An 18,320-nucleotide genomic window follows, 5' to 3' on the forward strand; every position below is an offset into this window, starting at 1 on the left:
CACCTCCCTCTCTTCCTTTCCCTCTCCCCCCTTTTTCCTTCCTCTCTTTCTTCTTTTCCTCCCTCCCTTTCCTTCTCTTCCTTGTCTTCTCCGTTTCCCATCTTCCCCTTTCCTTTATGGTTCTTCTTTAATTCTTTTAGTTCCCACCTGGACTTAGTTCCTCTCTCTCCCACCTCTTTAGTAGAGTGCAGGGCTGACAGAAAAAAGGCAGGACTGGAGACTCCAAACTTACCAAGCTCCCACTGTTGCCTCCAGTCACCCAGTGGACTAGTTTACCTGCTAAAGTGTCCTAGGGACTCAAAGAGGAGACTGAGGTTGCGAGCCATGGAGGGGGACACAGTGGATGTGCAAGAGGGAAGAACACAGTTCCATCTCAAGCACATCCTCAGCTGCACCCTGAGCCTGCCTGCCTGCCTGCCTGTCTGGAAGGGATGGCTCCTTGCTGGGAGAACTTCTCCCTGTGCCCTCGTCAGCACTCGCACAGCAAGTCACATGGGGCAAGCTGGAACTAACTGGGCCTCAAGTTGACACGTGTGCTCAGCCCAGGCAGGGTACAGGTGGCACACACAGCAGCAATGTAGGAAATGAGGCAAGGTGAGACAGGCAGTAAGGCAGCAGGGAAGCGAGGCGGGAGGTGCAGGCTGGAAAAGCTCATGGGCCAGGTCAGAGCTCTCTGGGGGCCGGATGCAGCCCACGGGCCTTATGTTTGACATGTCTGCTCTAGAAGCTATTCTGTGATTTTTTTTTTTTAGCCAGGGTGCTGCTTATTCAAACCTTAGAATGTCAGCTATCAGGAGCAACAGGTTCTGGGTCAATTGAAGTGGTAGCCTGCTTTGACCTGCTAGAAAGAGACACTTGGATTCTAAATCTAGCTTCCCTAGTGAAATCCACATGAAGTTATATGGGCAGATACCAAATATACTACAAACAGGTGTACATTGTTTTCCTTGGAGTACAACCACAGTTCCGCCTGTTTTATGCCTCTCTTGAATTGTGTCATTCCACTGATGCATGTATCATTTTACTTCCAGCATGCAACGTGCTGTTTATCAACTCAGTGGAGATGGAATCATTAACGGGTCCACAGGCCATCGCCAAAGCTATCACTGAGACACTGGCTTCCAGCACACCACCTTCTGCTACTATTGTCCATTTCAAAGTTTCAACACAAGGAATCACCTTAACAGACAACCAGAGAAAGTAAGAGCAAGTTATGGTCTGAAATAGGCTTGTATATATCGATAAACCCAAACCAAAAATAAACCCGAAATTAGACATTTCGGTAAATTTCTAGGTTTACCAAATGCACAAACCTGGAGATAAAGCTAAAGCTGAGTAAGCTTGAAGGGACTCTCCTTGCACGACCCCCAAAGTTTGGTGAGGATTGGGTCAGGGGGTACGATTTTATGGGATCTGGAAGGGGTTGCCCTGCTCCTCCATAGAGAATCATTGCAAACTTCACAATGTTTCTGTATGGAGAAGGGCACCCCTTCCGAACCCCTTATAATCGGACCCCCTGACCCAGTGTTCACCAATCTTTGAGGGTCGTGCAAGGAGAGTCCCTTCAAGCTACATTGCCAATTTGGGGGCTCTACCCTGAAAAACGACCCTCCCGGTCTGATTTTTTTGGGGAAACCCGAAAATAGGCTGAATGCCCATATTTACCAGTATAGGTATTCAGCTTATTTCAGATTTCCCCCAAAAAATCGGGCCCAATAAACACAAACCTGAAATTTACCTAATTGTGTTTTTTTTTTTCTTCACAACCCTAGTGTAGAACCTTTGGCAGTCTGTGGACCTGAAACAGAAGAGTTCTGACCTTACATACCCCCATTGGTTTTGCTAAGAACTCCCCAACTTACTGTATGCCTCAAAAAAGCAGCTTTGTCGTCTCAGTTCCTCACTATCATCATAATTCATTTTAAAGTGTTGGTTGGACAAAATGGGTAGAACGACATCTTCAAAAGAGACCTAGGGATTTTGCACACAGTAAATCTCTGCCAAACAATGTTTCATCAGCCTTTTAGTTAACTGGTATAGGGCCCCTGAAGATGATCATGTTACCATCATTCCTGCCAGATGTGCAGTAAAATCCATCTAGGCAGAATGATTTATATGACTTACAATGCAATCCTATGCAGAGTTACTCCAGTGAATGGGCTTAGACTGAAGTAACTCTCTTTAGGACTGCACTGTAAGACAAAGAGCACACACGCCCAGGCAAGTAATCCTAAGCAATGCTACTTTATTAGGAGCAAAAAGACAGATTAAAATAACCTGACTGCCTCACACGCAGGTGAGGCTGCTAATGACTCTAGGTATGCGAGGTACAGGTTAAAAGCATTCTAGGCAGAGAAGCAAAACAGTGAAGTTACTTCGAGATAGCGTTTCCCAGGGAGGGAAGCCATAACATCATACATCTGAGATAACCAGAGGAACCGAAACTGTACACAGGATTTGTGAGCATGAGAATCAGACCTTGAGAAGCAGCCAGGCTCTGGCCTTGAATGGAAGCCAGCTCCTGGCCTACATATGGCCAGAGCCTGTATTCCACTAGGTAGCATGGACCTGACAGGTAGGTTAGTTGTCTGTACGGATGCAGTCATTCACTGTACTTCCATATAATTCTATCATGAACACTTATCTGTGTTTCTGTTTCAGGCTCTTTTTCAGACGACATTATCCCATCAACACTGTCACTTTTTGTGATGTGGATCCACAGGAAAGAAAGTAAGTGACAATACTGTTTGAGTTTATGGAATCCAAAGCCACCAAGCCACTTAGGGCATATAGACCATCATCTAGAACCATTTTTGTTCCTGTCACATTCCATACCATATTTGTAAAGGAATTCCTAATTTGTACTCATTCCAAAATTAAAGAAACAGCACCTGGAAATGTCTGGACAATTCTGTATTGATGAGCAGTACCCATAGCTGAACAAGAGGCATATGGAAGATGTCAGGTCATACTTCACTATTGGATATGATAACCATCTTCAAGTACTTGAAGGGCTGTCATATAGAGGATTTTCTGTTGCCCCAGTTATTTTCTGTTGCCCCAGAAGGTCGGACCAGAACCAAAGAGTTGAAATTAAATCAGAAGTGTTTCCATCTAGACATTAGGAAGAATTTTCTAACAATTAGAGCGGTTCCTCAGTGGAACAGGTTTCCTCGGGAGGTGGTAAGTTCTCCTTCCCTGGAGGTTTTTAAGCAGAGGCTAGATGGCCATCTGTCAGCAATGCTGATTCTATGAACTTGGGCAGTTCATGGGAGGGGGCATCTTGGCCATCTTCTGGGCACTGTGTGTGTGTGTGTGGGAGGTAGTTGTTAGTTTCCTGCATTGTGCAGGGGTTGGACTAGATGACCATGATGGTCTCTTCCAACTCTATGATTCTATTAGATTAATCATTACCAGAATTGACATACTATATGGAAGAACTGCCAAAGGTTGGCAAGTACAAGTTTCTCAGAATCATTTGGTCCTAACTTGAGATTCTAAGAGAGCCCAAAGCTTCTGCAGATTCCTAATTAATAGTTTCTGCATGAGAGCAAGAATCTCTATCTGAAGACTTTAGATTCCCCCATGACATTACTACGAAATGGTATTCCTTCATTTCCAAAAGTCAAAGTAATTGTTTGAAACAAAAATCCAAGAAGGCGCCAACAGTGGATGGAATTTGTAAACTCTTGATCCTGTTGGTCACAATGGGGAGCCGTGTTAGTCTGTCTGTAGTGGTAGAAAAGAGCAAGAGTCCAGTAGCACCTTAAAGACTAACAACATTTCTGGCAGGGTATGAGCTTTCATGAGTCACAGCTCACTTCTTCAGATACAGCTAGAACGTGAATCCAATGTGAATGTGAACTCACATTCTAGCTGTATCTGCAGAAGTGAGCTATGACTCGCGAAAACTCATACCCTGCCAGACATTTTGTTTGTCTTTAAAGTGCTACTGGACTCTTGCTCTTTTCTACCCTTGATCCTGTGTGAAAGGATACATGATTTTTCAGTGGAATAAAGATTTCACATTGAGCTCTGTTTCACATTGCTGCTTTATACATTACTGAAGGCTCAGTTTTAGATAGAAACTCAAATAAATTATTGGCTTTTATTGGCATAAATATTTTGGCATGAGCCTGAGAGTTTAGGCAAGAAGGTTACCACAATTCCTTTGTCCATTACTGTTTGTAAAAGCTGTGTAGTGGTCAGCTAGGGAAACTCCAACTGCATCAGGGTCAATTGCCCACCATTACTAATCACCAGACTTCCAAAAATCAGGTCTTGCAGACTGAGAGATAGGGCTGTGCAAAAAAACAAACAAAAAAATCATTAAAATTCGGGTTCGGGTTTATTGGTCCCAAATATTTTCAAGAAAACTTGGAAAGCCGAATTTCCCATACTGGTAAATATGGCAATTCGGCTTTTCCCCAGGTTTCCCGAAAAATCTGGGTCCAATAAAGCCTATGGGGCTTTCTGCGGCTCCTGGGGGGCATTTTTGCAGGTAGAGGTCCCAAATTTTCAGGGTAGCTAGAAGAGTCTTTCCTTGCAAGAACCCCCAAGTTTGGTAAAGATTGGATCTGGGGGTTCGGAGTTCTGGCGTCTGGAAGGGGTTGCCCCATCCTCCTCCATGTATCTCTTGGAGGATACAATGTATCTCTATGTAGGAGCTGGGTGAACTTTCCCACCGTTTAAAGCCCAGCTCCACCACTGAGATACATTGCGAAGATCACACTAAAGAGGCTGACTACAGCCACTTTGCCAATGCTTTTCAATGGAGGAGGATGGGGCAACCCTTTCCAGACCCCATAACTCCGGACCCCCTGACCCAATCTTTACCAAACTTGGTGGTACTTGCAAGGAGAGTTCCTTCTAGCTACCCTGAAAATGTGGGACCTCTACCTGCAAAATGCTCCCCCGGGAGCCGTGGAAAGCCGTTTCTGAAAAAGCCAGATTTTTATCCAGCTTTCAGGAATGGCAAATTTGGCTTTGCCAACCTCCCGGATTTTGCAGACTTGGTAAACCCGAAATTTACCAAAATGGCATTTCCCCGGTATTTTTTCAGTTTGGTTTTCACCGAATGCACAGCCCTACTGAGAGAGGTAGGTCTCATTCCCTTTTGTTGCTGCAGTTGTTTGTTTTCAAAGACAGGAGAAAGGGTGTAGACTGACTAGTCGTTGAGGCCCTCCCTTCTTCCTGGTACAGGTTTGGCTTTAATATTGAAGTGCATCATGTAAATGTCATTGTCCCTGTAAAAAATAGTTAACCAAAGACTCTTCTTCTCTACTCAGGTGGACTAAGTCAGATAGCGGTGGCGCTGCAAAGTGAGTACTGTTTTTTTCAACTTCAAAGGTGGTGTTAGCCCAGCACAGTGACTACAGTACACTTCTGCCCTGTTCATAGTTGTCTGATGCGCAAAGCATATTTCAGTATCTTTGGTAGGCTATAAAGCAAGATGCATGTGACTCAGTCCAGTTATGTACGATGGAAGCCTGTGTGTAAAGGCGCGGGCCCATTTCCCAGACAGGTACTTGGTGCAGCCAGAGCAGATAGTGCAGATCTCCTATTTGAGCAGGGGTGGAGGGAGAAGGCTGAGGTTGAGGAGCTGTACCACAGCAGCTGATCACTGCTATCAAATCCAATGATACCAACCATCTGCTCAGTATTGTACCTACATATCCAGCTCTTAGAACTAGATGTCAGGATCCAGCCACTTGATCAATACACACAGCTCTAAAACTGTAATAGGAGTCCATGCTCCAAAAACCTGCATTGTGAAATTCCCTTGTTGGCTCTGAGTTCACACTGTGGCTGTAGGTGGTATTTAAGGTCTGCGGTTGCCCACAGTGTAAACACTCATTCCATTTTCATATCTGGTCAAATACATTTTGCAAGGTTTAGGAATCAGGAGTCACAAGATAGGGGTTTCAATTGGGATTTCTATTGTTTGGGCTCATAATTTGTAGTAACATTTTTTAATTTGATCTTTGTAGTCTATTGTATTTTTTATGTTATGAGTAGAAGCTGCCTTATGAACCCATAAGAATTCAGAGTATGGGCTATACATTTAATAAATAAACAGATGAGCTGTGGGCTGCTCCTACCATACTGCCTTTCAGCTACCTTTAAAGCTATGGCCTCTCTCTAACCTATGCACATTCACACTGCAGAGTTCACTACAGTATATTCTGTTCAGGTTTCATATGGCTCCCCAAATCCCCAAGGGAGGGACCAAACAGACAGAAATTGAAAAATATTTCAGCTGCAAAAATATCACTGTAATGTAAATGAAACACTGACATATTTTTTCGTACAGCCCATTTAAACACACAAATAAAACATTTGGGTTTAGCAATTTTCTTCCACTGGGCATGTTTGCAGTAAGGAGCCAGAAAATGTGACCCCCTTCCCTTCATGTTCTGAGTGTCTTCTGTCTCCCATCTCTTCTGCATGTTGCCGCTAGCAGCTTCAGAACACAGCCCCCACTATGTGCAGCAAGGGGTGTTTTATTAGAACCTCCAGCTGTCTGGATTTTTCTGTCTCTAATTAGAAATGACAGGACAAGGAGACAGATCACATTTTGTTCCCCTTCAATCTAGTATTTATAACTTTTCTTAAAAGTTCTAATTAAAAAACCCATCCTTATTAAAAGAGAGGAATGTTAGTGTTCAATATCCCCATTCCTTCTTGCAAGGACATTTAAATTCCCACCACTTCCATGTGAGTCTTGTACATCTGTGTTAGTACCTCATGACATAAATGCTACTGGTAGAATGCCAACTTGAATGTATTTATAGAAAGTTCATCTCACTGGTTTTCAAATGGTGGGTCAGGAACCACAAGTAGGTCTCAAACTGACCATAAGTGGTGCCTGCTATATTTGCTTTTTCTTAAAGAGAAAGTTATAAAAAGAAGTGTGTGTGAGGTTCACTGCGCAAGTTTGTATCGATCATTTATATATTTATTTGTGACCTTTTAAGCCTTCTGTTAGAGACTCAAGATGGGTCACAATGTTCATTAAAATAATTAAAATTTGCTATGTTATCTTAATATGCCAACCCTGAAGCCCAGCTTCAGAAACCCAGCTCTACAACCAAACAACGCGATGTCCAATTCCTTATTAACAGACGTGGCTCAGTAATCTTGCTTTACCCACTTTCTGAAAAATTAAGATTAAGGGTGTTGTGTATGTATATAATTGGGGAGTTATCAAGGGAGGCGGAGGAGCTTGAGTTCTGTCGAAGGATCCTAGACCCTGCTCACCCTATTGGTCAATGCAAACGGATCCTATTGGCCCTAAGCCAGCATGTCCCATTGGTCACCGAGAGGGTATTTCCCCCCTATCACAGATCAGGGGGGGAGTGGCCGGAGGCGGCCAGGGGGGGGCATATAAGCAGGGCATGTTCAGTGTGTAAGTTAGTTAGTTCTGTGCTGAAATCAATAAAGCTGTGTTGTTGAACTCCGTCTCTGATCTCGTGAATCCTTCCCACGCGGACTTAACAGTGGCGACGAAGACTGGGGAACGGCCCGGCTGACCTGCTGAATCACTCGCCTCGCCATCCGCAGTGACCGGTAGGCAGCCCGGTCCGCCACGCTGAATCACACGCCGGCTGGCCCGCAGCCTCGCTCCGCGCACTAGCTGTGTCCAGGCAGCCGGCCCGTTTGCTGATTCCCTGGGATTCTCGGGAGAGACGTACTCACAGCCCTCATGGCCACCACCGGATCTCTGAGGCATTCGACATCTCCAACCCCGGCGACTGGGAAAGCTACGCTTCCCGCGTCTCGTTCTTCATGGTGGCAAACAAATTCACGGAAGCCGTGCAGAAGCGGGCGGTCTTCCTCAGCGTCTGCGGGCCCCGGACATTCCAGCTGGCCGAGACCCTCATGGCCCCTGCGCAGCTCGAGGCGACCGACTTCGACGCCACCATGAAGGCGCTGGCCGGCCATTTCTCCCGCAGCCCACTGTGTTGGCCCGCCGCCACGATTTCTACCTCCGCGAACAGCGGCCCGGAGAGACCACTGCCGAGTACATCGCAGCTCTCCGCCAGATCGCCAGATCCTGCGCATTCTCAGCCCTCAACGAGATGCTCCGGGACCGGTTCGTGTTTGGCCTCAGGAACGCGAAAGTGCGCCGCCGCCTGAAGGGAAAGAAAGAGGCAACGCTGGCGACTGCCGTCAAGGAAGCGACCGCAGCGGAGTCTGAGGACCGGGACGAGCGTCTGGGGGACCGCACCGCCATTCCTGCTGCCAGGGGGCCCAAGGAGGCTGCCCCCGTCCATTTTAGCCACGCCAGTGAAGGCGACTCCGGCGACGAGGCCCACAAACTGTCCGCCAGGGCGCCCAAGCCTCAGGGCCCGGCATAGAAGGCATGTGCCAGCTGCAGCGACCCCCACGACCGACACACGTGCCGTTTCCGCGATGCCCTCTGCAGGGTGTGCGGCCGAGCTGGTCACATCGCCAAGGTCTGCCGTTCGTCTCGGAAACCATCCTGCCCGGAGAAGAAGGATGGCGCCACCCGACCAGTCCACGCCCTCTCCGACGACGACGACTCCGGGTCCCCGTCCTGTGGCCTCCGCGACTGGCGCCGCGTCCACACCCTCCGCCTGCACAAGGTCCATGGCGACAACAAGCTCTCCACCACCGTTTTCATTGAGGGGGCCCCCTGCAAGATGGAGGTGGATTCCGGGTCCGCCCTCTCCATCATTTACGAGGACACTTTCAGGGACCTTGCCAAGCGCGCCCCGCTGCCCGAGCTGGAGCCCTCCAGCTTCGTCATCATTGACTTCCAATGCCGCCGTGTTCGGGTTTTGGGCGTTGCTCGACCGAACTCTCATTACAAAAGGGGTGCCTACTGTGGGGGAGCTGCATCGTGATTCCGGCCAAGCTACGCATGCGCACACTGGAGGCTCTACACACTAGCCACCCAGGGGTCATGCGCATGAAAGCTCTGGCAAGAAGCTACGTGTGGTGGCCAGGCATCAACGCTGCTATCGAGGAGTGGGTGAGCCGTTGCCAACCCTGCCAGGAGTCCTGCCCGGAGATGCCTCGGGCACCGACCCAGTGCTGGGAGTCCACCCGCACACCCTGGTCCCGCCTGCACATAGACTTTGCCGGGCCGTTCCAGGGTAAGACATTCTTGATTATCATGGACTCCTACTCTAAGTGGCTGGAGGTGGTCGACGTCGGTTCCATGACCTCGGGTGTGGTCATCCGTGAGCTGCGCAAAGTCTTTGCAACCCACGGCTTGCCCAACACTGTGGTCTCCGACAACGGGGCCCAATTTACGTCATCCGAGTTCAAAGACTTCCTGGCCAGGAACTTGATCCGCCACACAACCTCGGCTCAGTTCCACCCCGCCACCAACGGGCAGGCAGAACGGATGGTCCGAACGACAAAGGATGCATTGCGACGCATCGACCGCTGTGACTGGGACAGGGGGCTAGTGGATTTCCTCTTAGCCCAGCACACCACACCCAACTCCGTGACCAGCAAAAGCCCCGCAGAACTCCTCATGGGTCGCCGGCCGAAAACCATGCTCGACCGGCTGCACCCCGACCTCGTGCCTGTGTACCCGGGCCACAAAGATGCGACAGCCTCCCCAAGGGTCATGGAACAGGACGACCCCGTGTTCGCCCAAAACTATGGAGTGGGCCCCACCTGGATCCCAGCCACGGTCCAGGATGCCACCGGCCCGCTATCCTATCGGGTCGCCACCCCGGAGGGGCGCATCCTGCAGCGTCACATTGATCAGCTACGCCGCCGCCCCGTTGACTTGCGGGAAGCAGCCACGGTGACAGTGCCGCTGCCGATTCCTGCCACCCAGGAGCCGGAACAACCAGAGCGACCAGAACAGCCATTGCCACTGCCAGCGCCAGACCTCAGCCCAGCGAATGACAACCCAGCCACCAAGGGTAAGACTGATCTGGGAGCGACGGATCGCCCATCGTCCCCCATCCCAGTGCCGCGCCGTTCCCAGCGGAATCGCTCGCGGCCGAGTTACCTCCGGGACTTTGTGTGCTCCTAGAGTGACAGTGGGGGGGGCTGCTCGGACTTAGGGGGGAGGGGTGTTGTGTATGTATATAATTGGGGAGTTATCAAGGGAGGCGGAGGAGCTTGAGTTCTGTCGAAGGATCCTAAACCCTGCTCACCCTATTGGTCAATGCAAACGGATCCTATTGGCCCTAAGCCAGCATGTCCCATTGGTCACCGAGAGGGTATTTCCCCCCTATCACAGATCAGGGGGGGAGTGGCCGGAGGCGGCCAGGGGGGCATATAAGCAGGGCACGTTCAGTGTGTAAGTTAGTTAGTTCTGTGCTGAAATCAATAAAGCTGTGTTGTTGAACTCCATCTCTGATCTCGTGAATCCTTCCCACGCAGACTTAACAAAGGGCCTTCCTGACAGTCTCAGGAAGGTCATTCCACAAAATGAAGACTGCTACTTAAAATATTCTGGCACAGGGAACACATATGTTCACACACCTACAGGACAGCAGTGTTAATAGGGCATGATGTGAAAGACAAATCTGATGCAAGAGAATATACCAGAAGAGGCAGTCTTCAGAGGTGATAACTAGAGATGCTGTGAATTTCTCAGTGAAGTTGTTCTCCAGTCAAATTTACCCTGTTTGACACTCCCCAATCAGATTGTTAGCCAATCAGAGATATGTTTGGATTGCAACAAGCAACTCAAACAACAGCCAAATACATTTGCAGCTGCCTGCTTATCAGAAGCCAAATTAAAGCTGATCAGGGATCAGGTGGGAGTTGGGTTCTGATCCACCTCCCCCACTTCCCCCAGTAAAACAGTGAAGGTGCAGAAAGGAGAGGAGAAAGAAGGTTTTTTTTCCCCTCTATACTGAGCTGGGTGGGGACAGAAGCAATGTTTTTGATCTCTGCATTGCAAAATGGAGAAATCATTTGTCCTCTCACCAAGCTAGACAGGTACAGATGCAATGCCTCTGAGCTCCCCATTGCAACAGAGAAAGAGATTCTCTCCTATTTTCTGCAACCCAAACAGGCAGCTATGACAGAGAGAAGAAAGCTGGTCTGTGGAGAACAGGAGAGATCTGCTGACACCTTGGGGTGGGGCAGGGGTCGGCAAACTCATTAGTCAAAAGAGCCAAATATCAACAGTACAACAATTGAGATTTCTTTTGAGAGCCAAATTTCTTAAACTATATAGGTAGGTACACTGTTTATTAACTTAATAAACTTTAATTAAAGTTTTAAATCTTAATTAAACTATAGGTACACTGAATAAAACTTGATATCATACTTAATAGTGATCTTATTTATTGATAAAAATTAAATTGTAAGTCCCTGCCATTTCCCCCTCCCCGTCTGGAGTCCTCGTCTGGAGGCCTGGTCTACCGCTATAAAAGCCTATTGGTCGACCTGGTCTCCGGCTGAGTCCCATTGGGAGGCCAGGTCTACCCATTGGCTTTTTTGGCAGTAGACCTGGCCTCCGGAGGCCCAGAGACGCCAATTGGTAGACCTGGCCTCTGAAGGGGGACTTTCCCCTCCTCAGAGTCCAGGTCTACTGCCAAGAAAGCCAGTGCGTAGACATGGCCTCCCAATTGAACCCTCCCAATTTTTTCTTCTGGTACCAATAACTGTGAAAGGTTTTTAATATTTCTTAAACCCCACACCTTGTCACCTTTGTTTGTGTGAGGAGAAGGCTTCCCTTTCCTCCCCCCAGGTGAAACTGAGAGGCTTAGAGGCTGTAGCTGATTTTATCATTATGAATATAAATTGAAGTTTATTATTTACAGAGAGGTAGGTAGATTGATTTCTTTTCTTCAACAGAGGCACAAAGCTTAGTTGGTTAGAAACAGTTCAAATCTTAAATGGTTACAGGCACAGTTCTTAGTTCTTAGTTCTTGGCATGCAGAAGGTCCCAGGTTCAATCCCCAGCATCTCCAGTTAAAGAGACTAGGCAAGTAGGTGATGTGAAAGACTCCTGCCTGAGACCCTGGAGAGCTGCTGCCGGTGTGAGTAGACAATACTGACTTTGATGGACCAAGGGTCTGATTCAGTATAAGGCAGCTTCATGTGTTCATGTGTTCTCAGTACAGTCTCTTCAGGCTATTCAGTAAATATATTCAGACTTTGTTCAATATATTCATTACACTCAATATACTCAGTGTGGACTCAGTTTACCCTAGCACAAAGAATACCAGAGAGTAGAGGTTTGTCCACAACCTTTCCCACTCCTCAGATTTTAGGAGCTGCCTCCCACTTAGTGACTGAAGAAAGGGTTTTCTCCCTCTGCCACAATCTTCCCCTTGTCACCACTCAGGTTTGGTTTATACAAGCTAGGTAATATCTGAGCACACAGGATCTAAGAGTCTCTACATACAACTGCAAAGTTTAGGAGCTTAGAGCTAAAAGATCAAGAACTTCTCCCTCCCTCCAAGAAGACTCCTGTCAGCTCCTGCAGGCATTGGCTGACAGAATTCCTCAGTCTCAGAGTTTACTTTTAACCCTGTATCCTTTCTTTTCCTTTATCCCTTAGAAGCTCCTTGATCCACTGATCTTGAGCAGCTTAATTTTAGATCTAATGTTTGAGGGATATAAGGACTGAAATAAATCTTACCACTGACAATGTAGCCTTGGGTTCCCTGTCACTTAATTAAAAAGCCATTATGTCAGACACAGAGGCATTAGATTTAACCCTGTATCCATCACAGTCAGCAAGTCTGGAATCCTGTAAAGTTCCCAGGATGGGATATCAGAATAACACAACTTCCAGCTGATCAGCCAGGAGCCAGGAGATCAAAAGACCCATCATCAGCTGGCAGTTGGCTTCCAATGGCTGTAAATGGCCTGTTTCTGTGAACAGTATGACAAGTTGCTAACAGCTGAACAACCAATTAATTATTTGGCTTCCTGATCACTACCTGTGAACAGGAAATAAGCCTAACTGATAGGTTTTAAGGATTCCTAGTGATAACACCCTTTCAGGCTCATCCTGTATTAGTTTAACTGTCACAGATCCAGGGAATTGTAGTCAAGTATGGGTAGAAATCTGTTAAATATCTCTCCATCCTCAGTCCCAACTACAGTTCCCAGGGGTTTTCTGGGGAAAGAGAGGAGGAGAACAAGGAGGAGGATTGCAGCCCCAGCCTTATGGGGGGGACGGAATGGGTGGGAAGGGGGGCCACGGGCACCCCAGGGGCTGCCCATACCCTGGTGACTGAAAGGCGTGATCTTACCCAAGAATGACTAGTACGCAATAGCTGGAGTAAACAGCCCACAACTTTATTGATTACAGCGTTAGGCATTGGCAAGCATGAGGGGCGGGATCCAGGGATCAGCTGACCCAACTGTCAGCTGATCACACCCTGCGCCCAACCCACCTGCTGGGCACAGCCTGAGATGGCAGTATGCCGGGAACCACATGGGCGGCAGCCAACTGTGTGGTCCACTGCCACTTGGGAGGAGGCCAAACCGCAGCCCCCGAGACAGGCTTAACCATTCCTGGCCTCCCCCCAAAACCCCTTATTAGGCTCCCCAGAATGGGAAGTGCGGCCTGCAGGCCATCTTTCCCCCAAACTGGATCCGGCCCCATGCCCAAACCGCCACAAGAGGCCACCGGAGATGCCTGCCATACCTCTCTGGGCGTCTCCCGCCAACGTCTAATGCTGCAACCACCAGCCGGGCCTATGTTGTAGTGCTGTAGCCGTATGTCTGTGCTCGATGACGACGGTGCTCCCCCTCCGGGCGGAACCAGGCCCACATCCGATGAGACAGGTCTGGGTGGTGGATCACGGCTCCTCAGAGGCCGTCACGGCCTTATCCACCACCACTGTGCCTTCTGCCTGGCCTGGTCCACCTTTCTAGGGGACTGTGCACCCGGTCCACCTTTTTAGGGGACTGCGCACCCAACCAGCACATCCGATCCAGCTTGACCAACCACACCAGGTCCGGGTGGTGGATCGCGGCTCCTTCTGAGGCCGTCACACCAAGGTCATCCTGGGCAGCCACTCGGCCCGGGTCTGCAGGTCTACCTCGGCCGCCTCCTGTAGACCGCAGCCTCCCCGTCTCGCCAGGTTGGTCTCTCCCGGCTGGATCCCCGAGATGTCCGGGGTCCAGCACCAATGCCCCCCGGCGGATGCCCTGAATGCTGAACCGGGAGATCGCTGCAAGCTATGCCCCGCCCCTGAGGCAATCTGGCGTCCATCTTGGCTCGCTGAGCCTCCCTGAACCACTGTTGCATTTTGCAACAAGTGCCCGTAATCCTCCTGCCAGCCGAGCCCAACTTCCCAAGCAGACCTTCCAGCATGGGCCATGGTGCCACTGTGGGCTCGGACAAACTTCAGGAACTTACCCCGCACCCGATGTAGTGCCATCCCCACCGGCCTGCAATGCTGGGTATTATATCATCCCCCCCTCCCCGTGGCCCCTGCTCTATGCCCAGAGGAAGGCAAAAAACCTCCAGGATCCCCTGGCCAATCTGGCCTAGATGAAAAATTCCTTCCTGACCCCAAATCGGCAATCGGCGCTGCCCTGGGCATGTGAGCAAAGGCCACGAAACCAGCCCTCCAGCAACAGGAGCCGGGCCCGATGTTTGGACGCTGCTTGGTGGCTCCCACCCCTGCCAGTTCTGATGCGGTGCCCACGGGTCGAGCTGAAAAGCAAAGATAGGTTAAAAGGTGTTGTGCCGTGGCACTATGTATGCCTTATAAGCTGTGGCCTTTTACCTGCCGAGGCCTGGAGCGATGCCAAGGAAGCGTGGGAAAGCATGAGCCAGGGAGGAGATGGAACTGGGTAGGTGAACGCACCACTCCGTCTGCCCTCCGAAACCGCCAGATGCTGGAGGTTGGAAACCTCATATCCTTCCCCATCCGATCACTGCTAACATGCCACAGCGACGTGGGAAAGCTGAGTAACTGCCAGTACACACATATGTGTTCCACACCTTCCTGTAATGAGACAGCGATTGAATGCATACCCTGCGGACAAACCATACCAGCGGTGTCACCCCCTCCAGCGCCTGGTTCCTGGCGATCGATGAGGGAAGGCGAGCCCATTCCCACTCCCCTCCATCTGCTGCCGTACCGAAAGTTAATGTCTGAGTGATTCGTGTTGGGAGGGAGATCCTTAGGTCCCCCACGTGCTTCCCACCCCTGCCGCAGGACCCTGCACCCCAGCCGGCCCTGTCCTGTTTGGGATGAAAACCACCTACCAGACTCGAGCTAACTAGAATGGCTCCACAGTTGCCTGAGCCCGCCATGGCTCCCGCTACGCGAAGCCGAGTGAATGTCCGATTAGGCCAGGCTGGAGGCTGGAACCTGCAGAGGGGCTAGCTCCCTGAGGTGGTATCATGTTCCCACTGTGACCGATCTGACGACCTTTTCGGTAGGCACTGCTGCTTGTTAGTGAAATGGTGAGGCGAATATTCCCAGGCGCCCTCTTGAGAAGTCTAGGTGGATGCCCTGTTCCCCGGGGCCATAGGGGACTCCGGAAGAGAACATAATTGGGGTGGGTGGGAATGTGGGCGCTGCCCGTTAGACCCTTGCCGAGTGACCTGGCTGCTTCCCTGTTATGAATGTTGGTCAGCATCCCTGGGGACTGCCTAGTCCTGTCCAGCTGTGGTGGCCCATGGGGGGACGATAGAGGAGGGTCGACGGCCCCTCCCTAAGTGACTTTTTCATGGTCTGCGCCTGACCGCTGCTCATGCGAGTCGTTCCTGTCCGATTTTGATTATGCTTGTTATAGCCTATTGTTTGAATCCTCAGGGGTTAGTTGCGGATTTTGCCCACTTAGTGGGTCTTTCTCCACCGGCGACTCGCCACCAGCCATCGGCTGGATTGCTTAGTACCCCGCCGTTCCAGGGGGGGCAAACCCTAATTGCTGCAAGGCCCCCAACCCCGCTATCGCCTCCCAGCACTGTTGGTCAGAGGCCGCCACCAGGTGCTTCCCGCAGAGCTGCCTGGAGGCAGGAGTGGCGACTTCCAAACAATACTCATGTTCATTCGCTTACTTACCCATGTGAAGATGCTCTACTGTCATCCTATCATATATACAGCCATATGAATGCCTCTGTAATTCTTCTGCACAAAGATGAATATGATTAACTTCATCGAATCATAGCGTTGGAAGGGACCACCAGGGCCATCCAGCCCAACCCCCTGCCCGATGCAGGAAACACACGACCACCTCCTCCCCGCACCCAGTGACCCTGTGTGGGTTGTACAACATATGGGAAGTGTTCAGCTGCTGCGTGGCCTTTGGCTGATTGATGTACTACTTCCTGGTTCACATGACCTTACCAGAAGTGGACTGAGAAAACTTCCTGGCAAGATGCCACTGCCCCCAAAGGCCCTGTGTGCGCAAGATGATTGCGACATTCCCCAGCACACCGGCAGCTGCACTTGGAACCGATAATGCAATACCTGAATCCGCTGTAAATGTGTTTCCCGATGTACTAGTATCAGTACCTATGGACGAAAGTCCTATATGTTCAGTGTCATTAATGCCGGCCTCTTCTCCTGTAAGGGCAGACTTCCTGTTATGGACAGGATAGTAAATACGAACGCTTTGCGTATGTATAAGCCATGCCACTATAAGCACATACCCCCCCCCCGTGAATCTGCCCCATGAATGATGAACTGGAGATTAGCCCCCTCAGTGGCCTTGGTTCACAGGAAGCTGCTAAAGATCCTGGGGTCCGTATCCTCCCAGCGGATAGTTCAACCTGCTGCCAGGGTTCGTAAAGCCAATTACCGGTGGATGCCTTTGTAACCATGCAGAGAACAGCACTGCCAGGGTGGGTCAGGATCCCCTGTAAGGAATGGGGGGGGGAGGCAAAAGCAAGATCCGTCCCTCCAGAGACAGGCTGGGGCCACCTATCGAATCAAACCCTTGGTCCATCAAAGTCAGTGCAGTCTGCTCTGACTGACTGTGGCTCTCCAGGGTCTCCAGGTCTCTCACCGCACCTGCTAGCCAAGTCCCCCCAACTGAGGTGCTGGGGACTGGACCTGGGACCATCTGCACGCAAGCAGATGCTCTACTCAGAGCCCCGGGCTGCAGACGGGTTCTCCACTCCCGCCATGGACCTCCCGCTTCCTGCTGACCTGGCCCCCTGCAGTGGGTTGCCTGTCTTCCTATAGCCGAGGTTGCCGCTCGAGCCGCCCCCGCCGTGGGTCTTGCAGTTCCTGGCAGCCCCCCCAGTGATTATTTTGTTTGCAGGCACCCCAGTTCAATGGGTGCCAAAGCCCTTGAGCCAGCCGCCCCTGCGGAGGGTCTCCCAAGCCCCACTGGCGCGTGGCCAGCCGCTGCGCACTGCATCTTCCCTTTCTGCCTCGGAGCCGACGCCGCCAGGTTCCCCCAGTTTGGACGCGGGTGCTCGGGGGTGCCGAGAGCTGCTCTGCCGCTCTGCGGCCTTGGCCATCCCCCGACTGCCTCCTCCCCCACCGTGCCCCGCAGCGGCCCATGTCCTCCTGCTGCCGCCTGACGGCGAGGCGCTCCACACCACTTTTACCACCCATCCCCCAGCCACCTGTAGCCCCCCCCGGCTGCCTTTCGCCCCCTGGCTACCGCTCGCTGGCTGCCGGGGGCTCCGGCCCTCTGCGCTCTTCGCCCATTGTCCTCCTTTCTCCGAGGGCACGGTTCTTGCCTCCTGGGGATTGGGGGTGGATTACCAGGTGCTCCACAAGCGGCGTGGAGGGGAAAGAATGGCCGCGGCCAGGGGCGGGGCCGCATTTATCCCCCCCCCGGCATGCCGGCCAGAATGGACCCCATTGGACCGGGGAGGGTCTCGTGACCCCCAGCAGGGCCCGCCAAAACACCGTACGGGGGGCGGGGGCGGCCGCGGGGGCGACAGGAACTGGCGGCCGCCATTGTCCCTCCCGGCCACCGCACGTGGAGCCCGGGCCCGCCCCCCCTCCATGGGGGCCGGCCGGGGCCCCCTGGGCCACCCGTGCCATCGCCTTGCCGCCTGGCCCCACACTGCCGCCCGGATCGGCCGCGGCTGCCGGTAAGTGGGGTCCCCCCCCTGTTCCCCCCGCTCCTCCCCCCCCACGTGGGTCCGCAAACCCGGATCCCCGTCAGTGGGATCCGCTGCATATATGCACATGCACAAAATAAATCAAAACTGGTTTCTGTTTTACAGGGGAGGTTAAATGGTCTGAAAATGTTGAAGATTACTTGACTTACCTGACACCTGCATTGTGAGAGAGGGAAGTGAACTGATGGGGGGGAGAAAAGGGGGGGAAGCCTGAATTGTTGGAAGGCCCAAACTAACCAAACATACTGTGAGAGATCCCCCTCTCTGAGTTTGCTTCTCCAAATCAGTTGCTCAGACGTTGATACAGAAACAA

General features: G+C 51.2%; 1 protein-coding gene across 1 annotated transcript in view; it reads left to right on the forward strand.

The window, feature by feature from the left end:
• The window catches only part of TNS1 (tensin 1), a 361,563-nt gene that overhangs the window by 336,868 nt on the left and 6,375 nt on the right, over positions 1–18,320 (forward strand). The window contains exons 26-28 of the mRNA XM_056861619.1: positions 1,032–1,200; positions 2,662–2,730; positions 5,289–5,321. Of these exons, the coding sequence (XP_056717597.1) occupies positions 1,032–1,200; positions 2,662–2,730; positions 5,289–5,321 (271 nt within the window). The remainder of the gene's footprint in view (positions 1–1,031; positions 1,201–2,661; positions 2,731–5,288; positions 5,322–18,320) is intronic.

The sequence above is a fragment of the Euleptes europaea genome, chromosome 15, assembly GCF_029931775.1.
Source record: "Euleptes europaea isolate rEulEur1 chromosome 15, rEulEur1.hap1, whole genome shotgun sequence".
NCBI lineage: Eukaryota > Metazoa > Chordata > Lepidosauria > Squamata > Sphaerodactylidae > Euleptes > Euleptes europaea.